Here is a 25,863-nt window from a genome sequence, read left to right on the forward strand (position 1 = left end):
TACAAAATCCTATTTATTCTTCAGTCCACAATTATTATTTTTTTTGCATTTTTTTTTCTTATAAACCGTGCTATTGTAATATTCTATTCTTATTATTACTATACAGTATTTAAAGGAACACTCCAGCAAAGTAATACCATTCTCCCTAATGCAGGGTGTATGATACATTATTGTGTGTCGTCCTCTGCACCAGGTATAACACAACATTCGTTTTGCCTGAAGTGTTCCTTTAACGTCAGTCACTGACAGGCAGCCGAGACTTGTGTATCTTGTGTGTGAATTAGACTTGCTTTTCAAATGGGAACAAGTGTTTTTCTTCTCCTTTTTTCTCTCTCTTGGTTTTCCGCTTCTTTTTCTCTCCCTGCTGATCTTCAGCCTTTCGGTTCTGGGGCCAGGAGACGGCGGTGTCCAGAGCTGGCGTCTCGGTTGCTGGTTTCTCCTCATCTGATGAGAATCCTTCTCCTTCAGCTATAGGGGTCAGATGTTCAGAGTCCTGCAGAAATAAAACAGGATCAGGGTAAGGGGCCTGCACTAGACCCCACATATAAGGAAGCAGAGCTGAACACAGTAGGGTTTTTCAGTTTTTAGCATTGCTGGCTTGACTTGCTATTTAAAAGGGTTTTCTGGATTTTATAATGAAAGGACCTATCTTCAGGATAAATCATCAACTAAAGATTGACAGGGGTCAGACACCCAGGACTCCCACCAATCAGCTGTTTGAAGGTGCTGCAGCCTCTTCAGTATTTACTAAGCAGAGTGCTGCACATTACATAGTGGCTGTGCTTGGCAAGGCAGCTCAGCCCATTCATTTGGATGGGATTGAGCTGCGATCAGGCCATGTGACCGAAGGACATCACATAGCATGGCCTGTGAAGAGGACGTGTCACTTTAAACAGCTGTTCTGCAGGGCTCCCAGGTGTTGGACCTCCACAGATCTATAATTGATTACCTATCCTAAGGATAAATCATCAATGATTAAGTCCCAGAATATCCCTTTAATGTGTATGGAAACCTCCCAACTCTTCACCCACTGCAGATGCGAGGAGAGAAAAGGATTGGGAATGTTGAAATCAAACATGGCTAAAGATTTGTTCTCGTGGGAGATTAGTCATCGGCAGAGGTGTCTGACACCAGCTTATTCCAACACTGCTTAGCTGAGCATGGGAGTTCATGGGGTAAACCAATGACTATCTATCTGTATGTCTTACTTCTGGTTGGTGGAGCTGTCTGGATCACAGTCACCATCAGTTCTTACCTTCTGTCCATATCGAGCTTTCAGTCTCTCTCTGATCAGAAGACCCTTCACCAGTAGTTTCCAGTTACCCAGCGCTCGCTTTTCTCGCTTCTACAACACAAGGTTAGAGACTGGTAAGAATACAGATTTTAACCCCTTGCTATTCTTATAATAGACTGAGCTTGGTTGTTGGTCTCTTCATGTGGCTGAGTTTCTGGATTCTGCACTGTGACACTTACCTCTTTCTGCTTGCGCTCTATGTCTGCTTGCTCATTCTCCCAGGCGGCCAGCAGGACATCTTTATATTCCTCACATACAATATAACCATCAGTCCTGGGGAAGGAGGAAAAGAAATAAAGTTCTGCAACTTTCTAACATACTTTCTTGCAGTCTACTTGCTGTCAGAGAATGGCAGTAGGGTCAGATTTATAGGACCACATTGTTTGGCTGTAAACTACAACTTCTTCCAATCACTGACAGCAAGGAGATATCCTGCAAACAGTAAAAGTAAAGGGCTCCAGATTTTGGGGTTTGCCAACTAGGAACACTGGATAAATTAGGTACAAACCCCAAATGCTATGTCAGAGGATGCATCAGCCTTACACAGGATGCGAGAAGCCACAGTGGAAGTCAAAGCCTGTGATGGCGGTGGCGCAGTCGATGTCCAGCTTCTTGGCCACTCGGTGCAGATTTGGGACTTGTAAATGGCAGCATCCGATGGGCAGCATGTTGGGTTTAAACAGGTACACGTTACCAAACTCATTGCGTGGAACCTGCAGATCAAACAAGGAGTCTGGTTACAGCTGTGGACTGGCCAAAGATCGAAAATCTACTGGGTATCTTAACTCTTACCCTGATGTCAGGTGAAAAAAGGATCTGGCCGTGTGATTGTTAACATGTGCAAGAAGATAAATTGAGAGCAGAAACTTATTCCCCTCTCCCAAATGAGAATACATGCATACTCAGCCAAGCCGAGCATGCACGTGTATAGGGATGGGAGAAACAGCAGCGAGCTGATCACTGTCTAAGGTGCATGGCCACCTTTAACCCCTTAAGGACCAGGCCATTTTTTGGTTTCGCATTTTCGTTTTTCCCTCCTCACATTTCAAGAGCCATAACTTTTTCATTTTTCAGTTCACAGTGTCACATGATGGCTTATTGTTTGCGGGACAAATTGTACTTTGTAATGGCACCATTCAATATGCTGTGCAATGTACTGGGAAGCTGGAAAAAAATTCAGAATGAGGTGCAATTGGAGAAAAAATGCATTTGCGCCATTTTCTTATGGGTTTAATTCTTACAGCGTTCACTGTTTGGTACAAATGACATGTTACCTGTGTTCTACGTGTCAGTACGAACGCGGTGATACCAAATTTATATAGTATTTGAAATGTTTTGATACTTTTAAAAAAAATGATAAACTTTGCAAAATAGAAAAAAAAAATTGTGTCATCATGTTCTAACACCTGTAACTTTTTCATATTTCCATGTATGGAGCTGGTTGTGGTGTCTTTTTATGTGGGACAAGATGACGTTTCTATTGATACCATTTGGGGAAAGATCTGATGGTTTGATCACTTTTTATTCAATTTTTTTATAGGAGGCAAAGTGTTGAAAAAAACGCTTTTTGGCTGTTTTTATTTTTTTTGCCACTACGCCGTTCGCAGTACGGGATAAATGTTTTAATATTCTAATAGTTCGGGCATTTTGGAGCGCAGGGATACCTAATATGTTTATGTTTAATGTTCTTTAATTACTTTTATAGCTAATCTAGGGAAAGGGGGGTGATTTGAACTTTTATATTTTTTTTATTTTTTTAATACTTTTAAAAACTTTCTTTTCTTCTGTTACATTTATGATCAGACCCCTTAGGTACCTTGAAACCTAGGGGGTCTGATCGCTCATACTATTCACTGCAATACTACAGTATTGCAGTGAATAGGAAAATCGCAGGACTTCTATTAGAGGCTGCCTCTGGCATCGTCTAATAGATCTTGTGCAGAGACAAGCCTGGAAGCCTTCAATAGGCTTCCGGCTGTCATAGCAACCGATCACCGCCCTCATGTGACGTTCAGGAGGGCGGTGATCGGCGAAACATGGCGGCGCCCGTGCCGCCGGCGCCGTTTACACACTGCGGTCACGTTTGACCACAGTGTGTAAAGGGTTAACAGCAGCGATCGGCTCGGGCACCGACCGCTGCTGTTAGTGGCAGGTCCTGGCTGTATTATACAGCCGGCATCTGCCGTGTATGGAGCGAGCTCAGCGTGTGAGCTCGCTCCATACATCCCCATGCGACCCATGACGTACAGTTACGTCAAGGGTTGCTAAGGGGTTAATGAAGTGTCAGTTCTCCCAAATGAACAGTAGGGACTTAAAGGGGATGAATAGCGGTAATGCATGCTGCATGATCAATATGAGACCTAATATTAGACTTTCTGGATATCTGTGAAACAGGGATTTGCTCATATTGCTGGGCTTTGGGTGACCATACATATTACATATATGTTGTCCATGCCCTCTGATTTTGGGGCGAATAGCTGACTAATTTGTATGACGTCTTCCTATTCTCTTCTAATGTTTGATGCTGTTGCAGTTTAAGCCACTAGAGATGAGCGAGTACTGTTCAGATCAGCCGATCCGAACAGCACGCGCCATAGAAATGAATGGATGCACCTGGTACTTCCGCTTTGACGGCGGCCCGCCGCTTAACCCCCCGCGTGCCGGCTACGTCCATTCATTTCTATGCGAGCGTGCTGTTTGGATCGCTCATATCTATAAGCCTCCAGAGGGGTTTGACTGCAGCTTTCTTCCCTCTCCAGCCCACTTTCATGCTCAGTAGAGTCAGGAGTGCATGTGCACGGAGTGGAGGGGGTTCAGAGTGATAGCTGACTGCCCAAATAATGTTCAGCTGACGGGTATCTCATGTATGGGCAGCAAATGTTTTGTCAAATTGCACAATATAAAAAAAGTCCATATTACCAAATGCAGGACTAAAGGACTTTTCCATGTGTCTACATATGGATAACATGGCAAATAAAGTGAAGATTACAAACTTCAGACTCTGAAACATCTGCTCTCACCTTTCCATCCACAGCTACAGGCGGCTGATACTCCTCCGTCTGCCATTGGCCAAATAGAGCAAGGTCATTGCAGTCCTTCTCGGGATCTGCCAGTCGGGCTTTTCTCGCTCGGTTAGACTGTCCCTTCACCATCTGTGATGGAACAAATCAGATGTGACATGAATGACATTACCAGCGTGTCCTCTAAGTGTTTTCTGTTAACAGCAGGATAATTTTCCATACAAGTTGTCAGTCTACTCAGTCACCTTGTAAGGCACTTCGCCCAGCCGCACCACACGGGCCTCCTTCAACCACGTGTCTCTAGAATGCAGAGTGTGAACACAAGACCTGGAGAGAAGCAGAGGGTGCGAGTTACCAAAAAGAGTAATTTTATGGGTCACATTGGATCCCTCATTCTCTAGGCTATCTCGCCAGCTATATTAGTTCTCATGAGGTTGCTTTTTCAGTTTCCTGGTTAATCCAAAGTCTCACCGGCACCTTCTCTCAGCTCTCACTGGTAGTCCTGTTCATTATTAGATCATATACCTGGAATAAACAGCTTCCCCTCTACAGTAGCCGAGGACGGCCGCGGAATCTGGGTAGATGGCTTCATACTTCAGTAAGTGTCTCTTCAGAGCATAGAGAGGATGGTTCTTATACACGGTGATTGAGGTTGGCAGTGGCTGATCCTGTAGTTTAACTTCAAACTAGAGAAAGAAAATTTGGAGTTAAACATTAGTTAACATTTTATACGGTCCTGATCCTGAGCTACTCCAGAGCTGCACTCACTGCTCAATGTCATACTGAAAATTCTGCTGGCTTATTAGCCCCTGTTATGCCCCCAGTGGTTATTTTGCACCATTGCATTGAAATACCCTGCCCTTTCACCTGGGATTTTTGGACTGCCCTTCGATAGTCTATGACCCATACCTCTGCATCCTCCTTGTCTTCCTGTGTAGTGTTAAGACTTTTATAAGGCATCAGCGTCTCCTCCCACCACTCTGTATCCACACGCCTTTTGCGGGTATTGGTCATCCACTCTGGATCGTATCTTCGCGTCACATCTTTAACTTTCCCAGAACTGTCAATCCCCACAATATAAGTAACCGGTTTGGTGGCCGCCTTGAAGCACAGCGATGGTTGGTTAACTTTCCCATACACACAGTCCACACACACCCACTTCTCTTCCTTCTCCAGGTAAACCTCCACCCATTGGTCGATGCCTCTGGGCGGGGGTGCCAGCTTCACCTCATCCTCTTCATCAGTGGATATGATCTTGCCTCTCCTCGTAGATTGAAAGGCGCCATCTTTGGGTGAGCTCTTTGCTTTAGGCTGCCCTGGACTCTTGGCGGTGCCCTCCCCCGACCTCTTCCTGTTCGCCTTTACAAGAGACGATCCTTCGACTTTTCTGTCAATAGACACATCCCAGTCAGAGTAGTCGCTATCCTCGCTGTCATTGTAGGAGTAGTCAGAACCGCTGCTGCGCTCTTCACTATCACTCTCCTCTTTGTAGGACACTTTGGAGGCCGCTTTCCTCCGGAGCTGATTTTTGGGACTTGCTCTACTCTTAGTGTCTTTAGAAATCTCCCCTGACTTGTCCTTTGAGGCTTTTCGGGCTTGTTTCTTAGGCGTGGCATCTACTAAGGGCTTCTTGTCTTCATCTTCTGAACTGTCCAAGGAAATTGTCTCTATCTCCTTCTTTAGTTTTGCTTTCGATTTTCCCTTGGAAGAATTTTGGGGTTTGACGACTTTCTGAGACCTCTTTGAGGGCTTCCCTTTGGGGCTGCTTGTCATCTGGAAAGTAGATAGAGGCAGATGAGCTCAAGTTGCCATTATCTATTATATCATCAGCCATGATGAATTCTTCTCAGAAATGTTCATCAACAAATGTAAGATAGTGAAGTTTTGGTCTCTGGTGTTTGAAGAATAGTTGACCTTACCTTGGCAGGTGGTTCTTTTAATGGGATTGGCTGGAGGGAGAGGACCAGACGGCTCAGGAGCTGCAATGCTCGGAGCAGAATCAAAAACAACTGCAAAAGGAAAAAAAAAGGATCCATGACAACTTCTCTGTACATGCAATGTTAAACCTAGAGCTACAAGGCGACTTGTGAGTGTGCAGCATTAAAATTGCAGATTATTCTGCATTTGTTACAAAGGATAGTGAATGTGGCTGCACAATAATCCAGTAGGCTTGGATTTCTGATGACTGTTGCATCCAAGTAACTTGCAGTAAGTAAATTCACTGTCCTTATATGTAACGTAGTAGTGCAACTTTGCAATCTTATGTTGCCTAAGCACAAATTGCTGTGTAGTTCCTACCCTAAGGGTGGCCATATAGCATTCTTGGTTTTGGCTCAAAAAACCACGACAACACAAAAAAAGATGCGTTTCTGCAATGTAGGGCCTTAGCCTAAAGGTGGGCATTTTCATTAGGTGAACCCATTGATTTTGCAGGGATACGACTTCCATCTAATGTGTCAAGGTGTAAGAAGGCTCAGGGATGTTGAATTTCAGCATACCCAAACCTTTGTGTTCAAGAAAGATAGACAGCTTAGCCCAATGTGCATGGGACAGATCTCTGCTATCTTTACCTGCACCGATGCAGCAGTACTACAGTAAATGCTATGTGATGGCTGGAGACTCTAATACAGATATGGCATTGGGTAGAGGGTAACTCACAGATCAGTTTGGGTATGACGGGTATGAGCACTCAGACCTCCGTTCTGAATAGAGCAGTGGTTGGGCAGTGTGCACACCGTTACATTAATTTCCATGGTCAGTGCTGGAGATAATGTAGTACTGTACTTCAGCTGTCTCTGGCACTCCCATTAAAATTAATGGAGTGGTGCACGTGCTGCCCGACCACCTGTCCATTTAGAACGTGGGACGAAAGTCCCTCATTCTCTGTATAAGTGGGGTCTGAGTAGTCCTATGCATAGGCGATAATTCGCTTTCATAGGCAAATTCAACAAAAAACAAAACAAAAAACCCAAAACACAGCCTTAAGTCAGTGAAGCGTCTTCTTACATGCACCATCTCCTCTTCATCCCTCACTCCGTACACTCCAAATCTGCGCTCCAGCCTGTCTGACAAGGGTTCCTGATCATTGAGAGACATGTCCGGATTAATGGAAAATGTGGTTGTGAACCTGGAAAGGAAGATACGTTACAAGGAAGCAAACGGAACATAACCCTTTACATAGCGGCAGTTACAATAAATCTGATAATTCTATTATAGAGGACGTCTTACCACTTCACCAGGTTACTCAGGTACACCACATCTACCCGGGCAGTGGGAATGTTTGTAAATTTAACTGGAACTACAGACAGCGCCACAGCCTGAAGGTCAGGGGAGTTGCATGTGTCGCTGCGGAAGAAACCACTAGCAAGAAGGCAAAGTAAATGTACCTAGGGGCAAAAACAAAACCACGTGGATTTAAGGCCGGGCTCACACTTTATCCCCCCCCCCCCCCCCCGTCCAAGATGGATTACCATAATTTATAAATTTCTATAGGAATTCATGCAAAGTACGTATCCAACACCTGCAGCATGTCTCACCTTGTGCGTGTCTTCTCGCAAGTCCTTAGTGAATCGGTTCATCATTCGGCGCAGATAAGCGGCAAACTCGGCCTTTCTTTTCTCTCTGCAAAACAAAAATAGGTCTCATTGTAGTTCCTTCCTGTGTCTCAAAAATAAATCCACATGAAGAATTTAGACTTTACTTACCTTTCCAGCCTGCATTAAAGGGATTCTGCCATTAAAACTTTTTTTTTTGTGGATAAGACGTCAGAATAGCCTTTAGAAAGGCTATTCATCTCTTACCTTTAGACGTGGTCTCCGCCGCGCCATTCCTTAGAAATACTGGTTTTTACCGGTATGCAAATGAGTTCTCCCACCGCTGCCAAAGAAGTGTCCAAGCACCGCCACCTCCTTTGTCCGCCACAGGCTTGTAACTTATAGCAGAACAGAGCAGACTGCGCAGGCGCACAGGTGACGGGAAAATGGCCGCTTGCACCGTATTGTTAGCGGCCATTTTCCCGTGGCCTGTGCACCTGCACAGTCTGCTCTACTCTGCTAGGTTACGAGCCTGCGCCGAAAGAAGACATTGAACATGACGCGGCAGAAAAAGAAGGCGGCGGCGCTTGGAGACACTTCTCTGGCAGCGGTGGGGACGCCCTCATCGCTGCGGGAGAACTAATTTGCATACAGGTAAAAACCGGTATTGCTAAGGATTGTACTATTGCTAAGTATTGCTACTGATTCTTCAAGTGGATCCAAGCCCATCCACATCCGAGCAGCCCAGGAGCAGGTGTCGATATATTGAGGGTGAGCTGAATATTCTATGTTTATTGCTAAGGAACGGCGCTGCGGAGACCACGTCTAAAGGTAAGAGACGAATAGACTTTCTAAAGGCTATTCTGACATCTTATTCACAAAAAAAAAAAAAAAAAGTTTTAATGGTAGAATCCCTTAAAACCCCAGAGCTGCATTCACAAATCTGAAATCTCTCAGCATGCTTTGCTTGCTCCGGGACGTGTACAACACGCACTGTAAACTATCCGTTTGGGGAACGTGTGACAACAATCTTTCTGATTGTTTCCTACAAACCAACAGCAGACATTATGAATGCAGCTCTGGAGTACATAGTACAGGCTACTTGCACTGTTTAGTTTAATGGGGTTGTCCCATCATTTCCCAGCCATCAGGAGAACAGGGTACCAAAACGCCTCTTCTTTATGAATGGGGTGCCAATGTGCTTGGGCAATGCTTCCTTCACTGCTGTGAGGTTGTACTGGCCGCCTCATAGCAGTGAATGGATGTGCCAGTCACACAATCGCACCAGGGCTACGTTCACAAGGTGCGATTGTGTGACTGGCCCATCATCTGTTGTCCCATGATCTGACATTTATGTGTCTTTAATGCGAGAACCCTTTCAATTTTTTGCAGACAGATTTTACCTTCTTAATCTTTTTTTGGCCGCTTCTGCTGTTTCAATCTCTATCTCCACGGACTCGGTGGGCAACCCCGAATCATTGGATGTGGTGGCTTGTAAGGCATCCAGGGCTGTTGCATTGAGCTCTGTTGCAAAAGGGGATAGAGAGAGGATTTATATGCGGATATGCTTATTGCACAATGGCTAGATACTAGAATGTTCTATGACTTAGATTATTTCTCGCTGTATAAAGTCACTGCCCCATTATATATTTGGCTGCTCCTCCCTTGTCTAAATGAATAACTAGAACAGCGGCCCTGCTGGAAATCTGTAGGTCTCTTCTATTCTAGTCACACGACGGAGCAGAGACTCAGCTGTGTATTTAACGGCTCAGGGCAGAAACCGCGCGGTATCCGTTTTTCCATGGACCCATTCACTTCAATGACGTGCTCTAATTTTTCATGGATCGAGGCCACAAGAGTCGTCTGAATAGGCTCTTACGGATTATCCATAAAAAAAATTCATACATAGAGTTTAAAGGAATTTATCTGCTGTAACTGTCTATGGGAGTCTAAAACACACCTCCTGTCCTACAGACTCCGCCTGCTGCTCTGATTAACCACTATGCTTTACACTGAAGCCCTGCTTACTTATCGGCACAACTCTACAGAGCTTATTTCCAAGAGAAAAACAAGAATACCCAGTAACTGCCGTATACAGAGTCGAAACTGAGGGCAAGTGCAAATGTAATAGGCGCTGTCTCAGAGGAGAGAACCCCTTTAAAAATCTTCTCTATTCAGATGAACAGAATCTAAGTTTTACTGTAAACACCAATTATGGAAACAATATAGTTTCTTGCGCTGCCCGCCCATTCATAGCCCCGTATAATACCTTCCACTTCCTCCCACTCCTCATCACTGTCCTCTCCGTCTTCCGCGCCGCTTTCCTCTGTAACCGCTGCCTCGGTGATCGCCGGCTGTGACTCCAAGAGTAATAAGTCTCTGGACGAGGACAAATAACAAAAGATGAACGTTTTAACCCTTGGTAAACTAAAGACAAATTATTATACTATAGAAATGCAGAATGTGGCATTGATACAAAGTATAGATAGAGGCGGAGTCATGATGAGGGCGGAGCATGACACCAGGGGGGATTCAATGGATACTGGTTAATTCATTAATACAAGATACAATTGTTGCAGTCCGGCTAACTGGTTCCATTTAACTCTTCACAGACATGGTGAAGTTTAACACTTTGGGAACAGCTGATTTTCCCTTCTCTGTACTCTATGGGGCCGTTTGGTGTGGGACGAGGCGACGTTTCGAGCAGTAACATTTCGTACACGCAACTTTTATTCACTTTTTAGGAGATGGAACACAAGTGAGTGATACACTCACTCTATCTCCTTCTCTGGATCTTCTTCCTTCACTTTCTTCTTCTCGGCAGGCTTCTTGACTCTTGCAGGTTTCTTCGTGGCAGTGTCTCCCCCGGGCGTCTTATCTGCCCCTTTCGCTGCCTTTTTTGTGGTTTTTGCACCTGCTGCTGCACCCCTGCTCTTCTTATTTGGCGCCTTCTCGTTTTCGCCTGCATCCTGCTCACCAGCTGCGTATAAAACCCCCAGAGAAGACAAAAGAGACACAAACACATTAAAAATAGAATTTCCTCTAATATTAAGATGCAAAAAAAAAAATCTAAGTTAATTCTTGGTTTATCTGTTTCCGGGAAAGCTGGGTCACGGGTACAGTTGTTAGCGAAGCTTTCCTATATAGTCAGTGTCCCGATTCCACCAGCGCTCCTAACATGGAATAGATTTGTTTAGATCCAGGGACCAAGTACATCTAACAGCTGAAGTTCTGTTACAATAGCATCCAGTACAGACACTCGAGGAGCTGGATAGCCTGATACATTGTAACAAACCATCAGGACATGGAGGAGACTGCTGCGGCTTATGTAGGGGATGGACAAGACGGGTCGCCATTGTAACAAACCCTCAGCAGTGCAGTTTGTGACCCCCATTCACTGACACAAAGTGGAAATCTTAAGAATAGTATAAAATACAAAGAATAAGAATAATTGGGACTCTCATTTATTTGCGTCATTGCTTTGATTGGTCGCCGAGATCATGTGACGCATTCTGGACACCTCATCATGGAATATCCCTTTAAGACTGACAATTAGGCAGAGAAATCCTTTAAGGGCGGAGCTTGCAATGATTGTTATGAAGGATGATGCTGGTGCAGGTAGTCACACAATTAAAGGGGTCGCTCAGATCTCCCCACCTTTGCCCTGTGCTGTCTGCGCCCTCTTCCCCGGCTGCTTCCTCGGCTTTTTGCCTTCAGTCCGCGGTTCCTCGGGGCCCCGGCGCTTCCCCATCCTCCCTCCTCCCGTCCTCGGCTCCCTCAGTCTCCTCAGCCACACATGCTGCTGTTGTATAACAAGAAAATCACAGGAAGTCACATGACACCGCAGCTCACTGCTGATTGGCTGAGCGTCCGTCCCGCTTGACAGCCGGATAAATCTCGCGAGGGCTGCGTTACCACGGTGACCGGCCTCTTCCGCTGAGCGGGGTTTTCAAGATGGCGGATGATGGAGAACAGGTGAGAGGAGATACCGGGGTTCATGCTGTTACTTCTCGGGGCTCCTGCGGAGTGAGGGCGGATATCATGGGGTGTTAGTGAGCCCTGGACTGACTGAGGAGAATTGGCGGGTTCTCCTTACCTGCTGTGTCCTAGAATAGATCATGCGGTGCTACAATCCGCCTGACTGAGGTGAACTCAATGTATGTACACTGCACCAGCAGAATAGTGAGCGCAGCTCTGGAGTATAATACAGGATAAGTAATGTAATGTATGTACACAGTGACTGCACCAGCAGACTAGTGAGCGCAGCTCTGGAGTATAATACAGGATAAGTAATGTAATGTATGTACACAGTGACTGTACCGGAAGAATAGTGAGCGCAGCTCTGGAGTATAATACAGGATAAGTAATGTAATGTATGTACACAGTGACTGCACCAGCAGAATAGTGAGCGCAGCTCTGGAGTATAATACAGGATAAGTAATGTAATGTATGTACACAGTGACTGCACCAGCAGAATAGTGAGCGCAGCTCTGGAGTATAATACAGGATAAGTAATGTAATGTATGTACACAGTGACTGCACCATCAGAATAGTGAGCGCAGCTCTGGAGTATAATACAGGATAAGTAATGTAATGTATGTACACAGTGACTGCACCAGCAGAATAGTGAGCGCAGCTCTGGAGTATAATACAGGATAAGTAATGTAATGTATGTACACAGTGACTGCACCAGCAGAATAGTGAGCGCAGCTCTGGAGTATAATACAGGATAAGTAATGTAATGTATGTACACAGTGACTGCACCAGCAGAATAGTGAGCGCAGCTCTGGAGTATAATACAGGATAAGTAATGTATGTACACAGTGACTGTACCAGCAGAATAGTGAGCGCAGCTCTGGAGTATAATACAGGATAAGTAATGTAATGTATGTACACAGTGACTGCACCAGCAGAATAGTGAGCGCAGCTCTGGAGTATAATACAGGATAAGTAATGTAATGTATGTACACAGTGACTGCACCAGCAGAATAGTGAGCGCAGCTCTGGAGTATAATACAGGATAAGTAATGTAATGTATGTACACAGTGACTGCACCAGCAGAATAGTGAGCGCAGCTCTGGAGTATAATACAGGATAAGTAATGTAATGTATGTACACAGTGACTGCACCAGCAGAATAGTGAGCGCAGCTCTGGAGTATAATACAGGATAAGTAATGTAATGTATGTACACAGTGACTGCACCAGCAGAATAGTGAGCGCAGCTCTGGAGTATAATACAGGATAAGTAATGTAATGTATGTACACAGTGACTGCACCAGCAGAATAGTGAGCGCAGCTCTGGAGTATAATACAGGATAAGTAATGTAATGTATGTACACAGTGACTGTACCAGCAGAATAGTGAGCGCAGCTCTGGAGTATAATACAGGATAAGTAATGTAATGTATGTACACAGTGACTGCACCAGCAGAATAGTGAGCGCAGCTCTGGAGTATAATACAGGATAAGTAATGTAATGTATGTACACAGTGACTGCACCAGCAGAATAGTGAGCGCAGCTCTGGAGTATAATACAGGATAAGTAATGTAATGTATGTACACAGTGACTGCACCAGCAGAATAGTGAGTGCAGCTCTGGAGTATAATACAGGATAAGTAATGTAATGTATGTACACAGTGACTGCACCAGCAGAATAGTGAGCGCAGCTCTGGAGTATAATACAGGATAAGTAATGTAATGTATGTACACAGTGACTGCACCAGCAGAATAGTGAGCGCAGCTCTGGAGTATAATACAGGATAAGTAATGTAATGTATGTACACAGTGACTGCACCAGCAGAATAGTGAGCGCAGCTCTGGAGTATAATACAGGATAAGTAATGTAATGTATGTACACAGTGACTGTACCAGCAGAATAGTGAGCGCAGCTCTGGAGTATAATACAGGATAAGTAATGTAATGTATGTACACAGTGACTGCACCAGCAGAATAGTGAGCGCAGCTCTGGAGTATAATACAGGATAAGTAATGTAATGTATGTACACAGTGACTGTACAAGCAGAATAGTGAGCGCAGCTCTGGAGTATAATACAGGATAAGTAATGTAATGTATGTACACAGTGACTGCACCAGCAGAATAGTGAGCGCAGCTCTGGAGTATAATACAGGATAAGTAATGTAATGTATGTACACAGTGACTACACCAGCAGAATAGTGAGCGCAGCTCTGGAGTATAATACAGGATAAGTAATGTATGTACACAGTGACTGCATCGGCAGAATAGTGAGCGCAGCTCTGGAGTATAATACAGGATAAGTAATGTAATGTATGTACACAGTGTCTGTACCAGCAGAATAGTGAGCGCAGCTGACAAGGGCAGTCCCAATCTAGCCCTCAAGCAAGACCCTAGTTGTCCCAAACGGGTCTTGCTTGAGGGCTAGATTGGGACTGCCCTTGTCAGGGCGGGAGTCAATGGGGGCTAGAACGCATCGGCAGGTAAACAACAGGGATTGAACGTCCTCCTGTGATGGGCCTGGTTCTGAGTGAGACTCCCACTCCTGATATCTGGTAAGACCGTTCATTTTTTATGTCTTCATCTTATCAGGCAGACTATATGGAACAACTTGTGGTCAGTATACTTTATGGTTATCATCTAAAGTGACATTGCCAAAAAATCTCTATTCAGATGGTTGTGGGCTCATTAGGATATATGAGCATTTTGATAATATATTATCTCCAATAGGGGTAATTTTTATGGTTATTGTTTGTGAGCACTAATACTTTTAAAAGAATGAATAAATGTTAAGTTTTATGCATCAGTGCGCTACTAAAACACAGTGACTGTACCAGCAGAATAGTGAGCGCAGCTCTGTTATATAGTACTGGATGAATGAAGTAATGTATGAATACTCTTGGCCACATTTATTATCTGGGATGAGCCTAGAAAGTGGCCAAAAATGCCCCTCAACTTATTTACACTTTTGACGCTGGATGCACATTGAAGCCGAGCTTGCAACATTTTTTGACATTGGGCAGAGTAAGGTGGGAACGTGGGTGGTCGGGTGTAGGGATGCCAAAATCCATTAGATAACAGAGTTCAGTTGCACCTCTGTGCCATTTGCAGTTAGAAAGTACAGGAGAAGTAGGTGATGTTGATGTTCTTCGTGGATTTCTGACATTGTGCACTTTCTTTGTGTCATACACAGCAGCAGACCACTAACACGGTGGAGGAGCCTTTGGATCTGATCCGGCTCAGCTTAGACGAACGCATTTATGTGAAGATGAGAAATGACCGGGAGCTCAGGGGACGGCTGCACGTACGTGTCACGTTTACTATCCTTTATATACGATATTACAGATGCCGGATCAGTCCATTATTAATCCCAGTCTTCTTAAACAGGCCTATGATCAGCACTTAAACATGATACTGGGGGATGTAGAAGAGACTGTGACTACCATAGAGATCGATGAGGAGACCTATGAGGAGATCTACAAGGTATTTGATGTGTTTGGGTTTTTTTTTTTTAGTCCTGGCCTGTAGAGAATAGATAAAAAGTGAAAGCACTTGAAGAGGTACCCTAGCCTTAGAGTAGGTCACCAGTATAAGATTGGTCGAGGTCAGACACCTAGGAACCCCAGTGATCAGCTATTTAGTCCATGGTGTACAGAGCCAGAATTAGACTGCTCTGTACACTGTGTAGTGTTTGTGCTGCAGCTTATTGGCTCAGCTCCCAATCTTCAGCACCATGAGTGGCTTATAGCACCACTGTGCAGGATAGGTCTATGAAGAGGCTGTATCACCATAGGTTCTTCATTATTAGTGTCAGTGGGATTCCCATAGGCCGGACCCCACCCACTATAAAGTGATGGCAGCAAAGATCTCTTGCTGTCAGTGAGAAGAAAAAAACTGTTCTTGAATTCCAGATGTTAAAAAACTCCTAAAACGTAATGCCTTGCACAGCTGGGGGGGGGGGTGGGGGGGTGGGGTGGGGTGGTGTTACAATTGTATCCAGTCTAGACAATCCTGTAAATGCATCAGTAGCCGCACACAACACTCCCTCCTATAGTGTGACAATGTATCAGTACAGATGATATCTATGACCCTGCAGTCCAGGCTCTTCACCTCTCAAACGATTGTCTAGACTGGGCACCTCTGTAGCAAACCTTCAGCTAGGAGAAGAATTTGGGCCTGTACAGTTTTTAGCCTCAGAATTGTCCTCATTCACTGGCAGCAAGCATCCGTGTTGCCAATAGTGACAGAATGAGAGAATTTATTTTATCATGCCTTGGTTAATGTTTATATTTAATAAAAATTTGAAAACCCGTTTCGAATAGCACGCTCCCATAGAAATGAATGGTTGTAGCCGGCACACGGGGAGTTAAACAGCCAGCTGGCGGCAAAGTCTGCGTGCCGGCCGCTTCCATTCATTTCTATGGGAGCGTGCTATTTGAAACGGCTGTTTGGAATAGTGTGCGCTCATCTCTACCCATTTCTTCTCTTTGCTCACCTGCAAGTGCCTAGAAAACTGTAGTTGAGTAAATGTAAAATTGCAAAATGTAAGGTTAAATGGTTTTTCCCATGAAGCAAGTTATTTCCTATGCAGCAGACAGTGGCTAACTTGTGGATTCGCTCAGACCCCACCGATCAGGAAACCAGGCTCTGAATGGAGCGCTGGTCAGGCAATACACACCGAGCCATTCCATTTCGATGGGAGTGCCGGAGATAGGGGCTGTACTTCAGCTCTCTCTGATGCTATCATTGAAATTAATATAGTCGTGTGCGTGCTGCCTGACCACTGAGATATTCTTAACAGGGTACCCAAGTATCCCCTTCTCTTGATCTTTGGGGAGCCGACCTCTCAGACTGATTTGCTTTGTGGGGAAACCCTTTTAAAGGTGCCGTCACGTGCTACACATTTTGATGCAGACGTTCACAAAGTTCTATAAAGTTAGTTGGTAGCAAGAGCCTCAATATTTGCAAGCCCTGCTCAGGTGAATGCAGATTTTTGCTGCAAAAATTTCCAGTGTATAAAGGCTCCCTAATAACTCTGAATGTATGTGTTCTGCCCATGATCAATAGGGCCCATGCACTGCGATCCTGATGGCTAGACTGAGGTGGGCTCTGCAGCACAGCAGCCTCCCAGTGAGACCCTCTGATGTGCGCTAGGGCTGTATCTGAGGAATGACTAGAAAATATATGGAATTACTAGAATATTTCCCCTCATTTTTTTTTTTCAGTCCACGAAGAGGAACATCCCCATGCTTTTTGTCAGAGGCGATGGCGTTGTGCTGGTTGCTCCTCCCTTGAGGGTTGGCTGATGAACCTGGGGACAACGAGGTCCACAGTCCAAGGATATCCAGACTCTCCCGTAGCTCCTGGCCTGTGTCTGTGCATTGGTCTTGTCTTACTGCCGTGTCCTCGGTGTATTTTTGTTGTAAGATGATTCTAATGTCTGACCCAAAATACGGATCTTCTTCCAGTTTTTGTTTTTTGTGTAAGATCTTTTTTTCCCATTTTCACTTTCATGGCGGATGCCACGGTTTACTTTTGATTTTAGATTGGATTGGTTTTTTGAAAGTTGAAAAACTTTAATTCTTTTTTATATTGAACGCTGGTAACAGGAATCCGATACAGGTTTTACTGTATTCAGAAAGATTGCTTTCATTTGGGGATTACCAATAAAGATCACCGGAGCTGATGTCCGGCTTAGGTTTCTGAAGTTGTGTGTGAAGTCTGGTTTTGTAGATTGTATGGGGTATTATCTGTGGACAAACTTCACAGGGGATCAGAATATGACATTCTATTGTTTCGATGAGTCCCTTACCCTATAATCCCTTTGTTACATTTCGCTGTTACCCATCTACAACGCTGAGAGGTTTTTGAGCCTTTTCTACACTTTGCAGGAAATTAAAGGGGTATTCCCACTAGATGATGTGATCATTTGGGATCTAAATTATAGGGACCCTCAGTGATCCTAAAATTGAAGGGTTTGAAGCATTAGTGTAATGCTGCTTCCACCCCTCGTTTTTTGTTTGTTCCCACCACAGGGGCGGCTTTGGCCATTTAATGTGAATGAGGTCAGCTGCAGATTCCTGAATGTCTACAAGCGCTGCTCTGAAGGAGACACATCATGGTTGATGGAGGTCTAACACGTTACACTCGCATTGATCATAAACTGTTGACTTACTCTAGCAGTATGCTAAGACAATTTAATTGATCCCCTATCCATAGTAGGATAGAGGATAACTTGTAGAGCAGTGGGTGTCCAAATGCTGGGACCCCCACCAATCAGAAAAAATAGGGATCCTGTCTGTGGCTTTATTGATGGAGCAGCAGGTCACATGTGCACTCTGACGTTGCATCTGCCTCTGTAGGGCCAGGTACTGTATATCTGAGAGTCCAATGCAAATGGTGAGCCTGTGCCCCATCTCAGCTGAGATGATGATAACAAGTGACCCCCTGTCATGCTGATTGTGGGGTCCTTGCAGTCAGAACCACACCAGCTAACTTCTTCTTGTACCCCAGAGGTTATGAAGGAATTCTACCACTAGGTGGCATCACATGCTCTGCTATTGGACCCATTAACATTAGACTTGATAAGGCCTCATGCACATGCAGTGTGCTAGCCACATTTTTCACAGCTAGCACACAGACCCGTTCATTTCTATTACACCATACGCACGCCTTTGTATTTTCACGGTCCGGTGAATGGAGCTGTGAGCAAAACTCAAGACCGGTCCTATTTCTGTCTTTTTTGTGGACCATGCTCACTGACCCCAACAAATGAGGAAGTGGACGCATGGCCAGTGCACTGATAATGTTCCGTGTGTTGCCCGTTCCGTTCAGACATGGCTCGGCGGCACGTACATGGTTGTGTGCATTATAGGGAGCATTCATGTGGCTGTTTTTTGGAGCACGTCAGGGATGAAGCTCTCTGTGATCACTTGTAGAACTATTAATATCTGGTTGGAGACAAACTCTGGATGATACAAGCTGGGGGTGCGCTCTGGTAATGTTTTATACTGAAACACCCCGGAATCTCCTGATAAGGACTATCCCTTGTGGCTTGTTCACACACTGCTGTATTTTTGTATAATGCTACTGTATATCCCTCCCTGCGCTCGTCCTGACCCGACACGTTCTAGTAGGATTGAATCTCCTGTAATCTCCCGCTGACCTGACCCGGTCTTAAGCAATTTCACCACATCTTGGCCGTGGGTTTTTTCCTTTGTGCTGTGAGTGTAAGTGAAGCTTCTCATATCTCCTATCTGAATAGCTGAGCGGGATTATAGGTGAAATCCATCCCAGAGAATTAAAGGGTTATCCACTTGGGACAACACCCTTTTATTGAATGGGTCCAGCTGAGTGGGTGAGGGTTCTAAGTGCTGAGAATTTTAGCTGTCCTCTATGGGGGAATGTGAAGTGTTATGGCCCTGTGGAAGTCATGGTGTGCAACAGCGCCCTCCTGAGCCAGTGGTGACTTTCACAGTTCTTTCTGCAGTAGTTAATGGATGGGGTCCAAACTAGGGAGCAAAGCTATCATATACCCTAAATGGGCTCTCGGGGATTAGAACAACCACTTGTTGGGGCTTTGTGTCTTTTTATTGGAATCTATAGCAGCCAGGTTTGATTCATTCATTCATTCATTCATTCATTCATTCATTCATTCATCCATCACCAGGAAGTGACCAAACAACCTGCCTATCCTACTCGTGTATATTCAGATCTTCCCTCCGCTCTTTGAGGCTAAATGTGGAGGCGAAATGTTCAGCAGGGAGCTCATTATTCTCATCACATCAAATATTCCCAAGATCTTTGGAGCAGCTCAAGAGGCGACGCAGCCGCTAATCCCAGATCACATCTCTGACAGCTATAGGTGTAAACAGGGATAGGATGGGAGCCAGACTTCAGTAAAACATTCAATGGTTAACTATCACTGATAAAATACAACCAAGAGAAACTCATCATAGCTATAGTGCAACTCTCCTTCCTGTGAGGTTAATGTTCCTTTAAGTGGAGGGCAGTATTATAGCAGTTATATTCTTGTACATAGGAGGTAGTATTATAATAGTTATATTCTTGTACATAGGAGCAGTATTATAGTAGTTATATTCTTGTACATAGGAGTAGTATTATAGTAGTTATATTCTTGTACATAGGAGTAGTATTATAGTAGTTATATTCTTGTACATAGGAGGTAGTATTATAATAGTTATATTCTTGTACATAGGAGCAGTATTATAGTAGTTATATTCTTGTATATAGGAGTAGTATTATAGTAGTTATATTCTTGTACATAGGAGTAGTATTATAGTAGTTATATTCTTGTACATAGGAGGTAGTATTATAATAGTTATATTCTTGTACATAGGAGGCAGTATTATAGTAGTTATATTCTTGTACATAGGAGCAGTATTATAGTAGTTATATTCTTGTACATAGGAGGTAGTATTATAGTAGTTATATTCTTGTACATAGGAGCAGTATTATAGTAGTTATATTCTTGTACATAGGAGTAGTATTATAGTAGTTATATTCTTGTACATAGGAGCAGTATTATAGTAGTTATATTCTTGTACATAGGAGCAGTATTATAGTAGTTATATTCTTGTACATAGGAGGTAGTATTATAGTAGTTATATTCTTGTACATAGGAGCAGTATTATAGTAGTTACCGTATTTTTCGGACTATAAGACGCACTTTTTTCCCCCCAAATTTCAGAGGAAAATGAGGGTGCGTCTTATAGTCTGAATGTGGGTTTGCAGCATGGCCGCGCTACTGCCACCGCTGGTTTTCTTCAGCGGCAGTAGCGCGGCAATCCGCAGGCCCCAGCAGCTAAGACAGTCCCCGGCATCTGCTGTAATAGACCGGCGGATGCCGGGGAGTGTCTTAGCTGCCGGGGCCTGCGGATTGCCGCGCTACTGCCACCGCTGGTTTTCTTCAGCGGCAGGAGTGTGACAATACTGCAGGCCCCGGCAGCTAAGACACTCCCCGGCATCCGCCGGTCTATTACAGCAGATGCCGGGGACTGTCTTAGCTGCCGGGGCCTGCGGATTGCCGCGCTACTGCCGCTGAAGAAAACCAGCGGTGGCAGTAGCACAGCCATGCTGCAAACCCACTGCTCCTCCGCAGGTCCCGACAGTTAGTTAGCCCCCCCCCCCCCGGCCTCATACCTTTAGTGATGCAGGCCGGCTCCTGCACGGCGAGGCCGCAGGAGCCGGCCTGTTCCGATGACAGCCGGGAGCCTAATGAAGGCTCCCAGGCCTGTCATAGATATATATTACTATCGCGGCTGGTCTATGACCCTCCGCGATAGTAATGTATAGAATCTCCCATAGACGGCAATACACTTGTATTGCCGTCTATGGGACTTGCAATCAAATGATTGCAGGTTCAAGCCCCCTAGGCGGGGGATATTAAAATAGTAAAAAAAAAACCCCACTTAAAAAAAATATAATAAAAAATAAAATAAATAAGTTCACCTCCTTTCCCTAGAATACATATAAAAGTATAACATTACTGTGAAACATATACATTAGGTATCCCTGTGTCTGAAAATGCCCGGTCTACACCTGGCCCCACAAAAAAAACGCCCTATACATCCCCGTACAGCTGCAGGGTCACCTGTCAATGTGGCCTTGCAGCTGTTCCAAAACTACAACTCCCATATATTAAATATTTTCCCATTTTTTGCCTGAAAATTTTTTTTCCCTATTTTTCTCCTCTAAAACCTGGGTGCGTCTTATAGTCCGAAAAATACGGTATATTCTTGTACATAGGAGCAGTATTATAGTAGTTATATTCTTGTATATAGGAGCAGTATTATAGTAGTTATATTCTTGTACATAGGAGTAGTATTATAGTAGTTATATTCTTGTACATAGGAGGTAGTATTATTGCAGTTATATTCTTGTACATAGGAGTAGTATTATAGTAGTTATATTCTTGTACATAGGAGTAGTATTATAGTAGTTATATTCTTGTACATAGGAGTAGTATTATAGTAGTTATATTCTTGTACATAGGAGTAGTATTATAGTAGTTATATTCTTGTACATAGGAGTAGTATTATTGCAGTTATATTCTTGTATATAGGAGTAGTATTATAGTAGTTATATTCTTGTACATAGGAGGTAGTATTATAGTAGTTATATTCTTGTACATAGGAGGTAGTATTATAGTAGTTATATTCTTGTACATAGGTGGTAGTATTATAGTAGTTATATTCTTGTACATAGGAGGTAGTATTATAGTAGTTATATTCTTGTACATAGGAGGTAGTATTATAGTAGTTATATTCTTGTACATAGGAGGTAGTATTATAGTAGTTATATTCTTGTACATAGGAGTAGTATTATAGTAGTTATATTCTTGTGCATAGGAGGTAGTATTATAGTAGTTATATTCTTATACATAGGAGTAGTATTATAGTAGTTATATTCTTGTACATAGGAGTAGTATTATAGTAGTTATATTCTTGTACATAGGGGCAGTATTATAGTAGTTATATTCTTGTACATAGGAGTAGTATTATAGTAGTTATATTCTTGTACATAGGAGTAGTATTATAGTAGTTATATTCTTGTACATAGGAGTAGTATTATAGTAGTTATATTCTTGTACATAGGAGCAGTATTATAGTAGTTATATTCTTGTGCATAGGAGGTAGTATTATAGTAGTTATATTCTTGTACATAGGAGCAGTATTATAGTAGTTATATTCTTGTACATAGGAGCAGTATTATAGTAGTTATATTCTTGTACATAGGAGTAGTATTATAGTAGTTATATTCTTGTACATAGGAGCAGTATTATAGTAGTTATATTCTTGTACATAGGAGTAGTATTATAGTAGTTATATTCATGTACATAGGAGCAGTATTATAGTAGTTATATTCTTGTACATAGGGGGCAGTATTATAGTAGTTATATTCTTGTACATAGGAGGTAGTATTATAATAGTTATATTCTTGTACATAGGAGCAGTATTATAGTAGTTATATTCTTGTATATAGGAGTAGTATTATAGTAGTTATATTCTTGTACATAGGAGCAGTATTATAGTAGTTATATTCTTGTACATAGGAGGTAGTATTATAATAGTTATATTCTTGTACATAGGAGGCAGTATTATAGTAGTTATATTCTTGTACATAGGAGCAGTATTATAGTAGTTATATTCTTGTACATAGGAGGTAGTATTATAGTAGTTATATTCTTGTACATAGGAGCAGTATTATAGTAGTTATATTCTTGTACATAGGAGTAGTATTATAGTAGTTATATTCTTGTACATAGGAGCAGTATTATAGTAGTTATATTCTTGTACATAGGAGCAGTATTATAGTAGTTATATTCTTGTACATAGGAGGTAGTATTATAGTAGTTATATTCTTGTACATAGGAGCAGTATTATAGTAGTTACCGTATTTTTCGGACTATAAGACGCACTTTTTTCCCCCCAAATTTCAGAGGAAAATGAGGGTGCGTCTTATAGTCTGAATGTGGGTTTGCAGCATGGCCGCGCTACTGCCACCGCTGGTTTTCTTCAGCGGCAGTAGCGCGGCAATCCGCAGGCCCCAGCAGCTAAGACAGTCCCCGGCATCTGCTGTAATAGACCGGCGGATGCCGGGGAGTGTCTTAGCTGCCGGGGCCTGCGGATTGCCGCGCTACTGCCACCGCTGGTTTTCTTCAGCGGCAGGAGTGTGACAATACTGCAGGCCCCGGCAGCTAAGACACTCCCCGGCATCCGCCGGTCTATTACAGCAGATGCCGGGGACTGTCTTAGCTGCCGGGGCCTGCGGATTGCCGCGCTACTGCCGCTGAAGAAAACCAGCGGTGGCAGTAGCACAGCCATGCTGCAAACCCACTGCTCCTCCGCAGGTCCCGACAGTTAGTTAGCCCCCCCCCCCCCGGCCTCATACCTTTAGTGATGCAGGCCGGCTCCTGCACGGCGAGGCCGCAGGAGCCGGCCTGTTCCGATGACAGCCGGGAGCCTAATGAAGGCTCCCAGGCCTGTCATAGATATATATTACTATCGCGGCTGGTCTATGACCCTCCGCGATAGTAATGTATAGAATCTCCCATAGACGGCAATACACTTGTATTGCCGTCTATGGGACTTGCAATCAAATGATTGCAGGTTCAAGCCCCCTAGGCGGGGGATATTAAAATAGTAAAAAAAAAACCCCACTTAAAAAAAATATAATAAAAAATAAAATAAATAAGTTCACCTCCTTTCCCTAGAATACATATAAAAGTATAACATTACTGTGAAACATATACATTAGGTATCCCTGTGTCTGAAAATGCCCGGTCTACACCTGGCCCCACAAAAAAAACGCCCTATACATCCCCGTACAGCTGCAGGGTCACCTGTCAATGTGGCCTTGCAGCTGTTCCAAAACTACAACTCCCATATATTAAATATTTTCCCATTTTTTGCCTGAAAATTTTTTTTCCCTATTTTTCTCCTCTAAAACCTGGGTGCGTCTTATAGTCCGAAAAATACGGTATATTCTTGTACATAGGAGCAGTATTATAGTAGTTATATTCTTGTATATAGGAGCAGTATTATAGTAGTTATATTCTTGTACATAGGAGTAGTATTATAGTAGTTATATTCTTGTACATAGGAGGTAGTATTATTGCAGTTATATTCTTGTACATAGGAGTAGTATTATAGTAGTTATATTCTTGTACATAGGAGTAGTATTATAGTAGTTATATTCTTGTACATAGGAGTAGTATTATAGTAGTTATATTCTTGTACATAGGAGTAGTATTATAGTAGTTATATTCTTGTACATAGGAGTAGTATTATTGCAGTTATATTCTTGTATATAGGAGTAGTATTATAGTAGTTATATTCTTGTACATAGGAGGTAGTATTATAGTAGTTATATTCTTGTACATAGGAGGTAGTATTATAGTAGTTATATTCTTGTACATAGGAGGTAGTATTATAGTAGTTATATTCTTGTACATAGGAGGTAGTATTATAGTAGTTATATTCTTGTACATAGGTGGTAGTATTATAGTAGTTATATTCTTGTACATAGGAGGTAGTATTATAGTAGTTATATTCTTGTACATAGGAGGTAGTATTATAGTAGTTATATTCTTGTACATAGGAGGTAGTATTATAGTAGTTATATTCTTGTACATAGGAGTAGTATTATAGTAGTTATATTCTTGTGCATAGGAGGTAGTATTATAGTAGTTATATTCTTATACATAGGAGTAGTATTATAGTAGTTATATTCTTGTACATAGGAGTAGTATTATAGTAGTTATATTCTTGTACATAGGGGCAGTATTATAGTAGTTATATTCTTGTACATAGGAGTAGTATTATAGTAGTTATATTCTTGTACATAGGAGTAGTATTATAGTAGTTATATTCTTGTACATAGGAGTAGTATTATAGTAGTTATATTCTTGTACATAGGAGCAGTATTATAGTAGTTATATTCTTGTGCATAGGAGGTAGTATTATAGTAGTTATATTCTTGTACATAGGAGCAGTATTATAGTAGTTATATTCTTGTACATAGGAGCAGTATTATAGTAGTTATATTCTTGTACATAGGAGTAGTATTATAGTAGTTATATTCTTGTACATAGGAGCAGTATTATAGTAGTTATATTCTTGTACATAGGAGTAGTATTATAGTAGTTATATTCATGTACATAGGAGCAGTATTATAGTAGTTATATTCTTGTACATAGGGGGCAGTATTATAGTAGTTATATTCTTGTACATAGGGGGCAGTGGTTATAAGCGATGTAAGATTTGATGGAGACTCTTTTTCGCATATAATGAATGTGTAACTTACGGTATGTCAGTTTTCTTTGTAGGGAGACAATATGTTTTTGTACTTTTATTGTCTTCTCTGTAGTTGGACTCGCACTTGGGCTGGGGAGGCTTCTTGTGTTTTTGTGTTGCATAACAAGCTTTAGGCAGCGGTGACACGTGATAGATCTTTCACTATTATGTAATGTTGTATTTATAAACTAAAGTCCATTTTTGGGGGGGTTTTTGGAGGAGGGA

General features: G+C 42.8%; 2 protein-coding genes across 4 annotated transcripts; one reads left to right on the forward strand and one right to left on the reverse strand.

Moving 5' to 3' along the window:
• Window positions 1-32: 32 nt before the first annotated feature.
• XPC (XPC complex subunit, DNA damage recognition and repair factor) lies at window positions 33-11,675 on the reverse strand. Of its 3 annotated transcripts, none has more exons than XM_075287070.1 (16): window positions 11,511-11,675; window positions 10,623-10,827; window positions 10,117-10,226; window positions 9,251-9,371; window positions 7,851-7,935; window positions 7,543-7,700; window positions 7,321-7,441; window positions 6,234-6,323; window positions 5,224-6,087; window positions 4,840-5,000; window positions 4,560-4,641; window positions 4,315-4,446; window positions 1,838-2,007; window positions 1,474-1,567; window positions 1,256-1,345; window positions 33-493 (listed from the first exon to the last, which is right to left on the reverse strand). In XM_075287070.1, the coding sequence occupies exons 1-16, from the start codon at window positions 11,596-11,598 to the stop codon at window positions 281-283; spliced, it is 2,784 nt and encodes a 927-aa protein (XP_075143171.1). In that variant the 5' UTR covers window positions 11,599-11,675; the 3' UTR covers window positions 33-280. The 3 variants fall into 3 exon arrangements, 2 of the variants coding, with proteins under 2 accessions (XP_075143171.1, XP_075143170.1); XM_075287069.1 differs by having other exon boundaries at window positions 11,505-11,675; XR_012717461.1 differs by lacking the exon at window positions 33-493 and having other exon boundaries at window positions 1,312-1,345; window positions 1,803-2,007; window positions 11,505-11,674.
• Window positions 11,676-11,760: 85 nt separating this feature from the next.
• LSM3 (LSM3 homolog, U6 small nuclear RNA and mRNA degradation associated) lies at window positions 11,761-17,528 on the forward strand. The gene is made up of 4 exons (XM_075287690.1): window positions 11,761-11,822; window positions 15,015-15,125; window positions 15,209-15,304; window positions 17,047-17,528. Exons 1-4 carry the CDS (start codon window positions 11,802-11,804, stop codon window positions 17,125-17,127), a joined length of 309 nt encoding a protein of 102 aa, XP_075143791.1. The 5' UTR covers window positions 11,761-11,801; the 3' UTR covers window positions 17,128-17,528.
• Window positions 17,529-25,863: the final 8,335 nt, after the last annotated feature.

This window comes from Leptodactylus fuscus, chromosome 9 (assembly GCF_031893055.1).
Source record: "Leptodactylus fuscus isolate aLepFus1 chromosome 9, aLepFus1.hap2, whole genome shotgun sequence".
NCBI lineage: Eukaryota > Metazoa > Chordata > Amphibia > Anura > Leptodactylidae > Leptodactylus > Leptodactylus fuscus.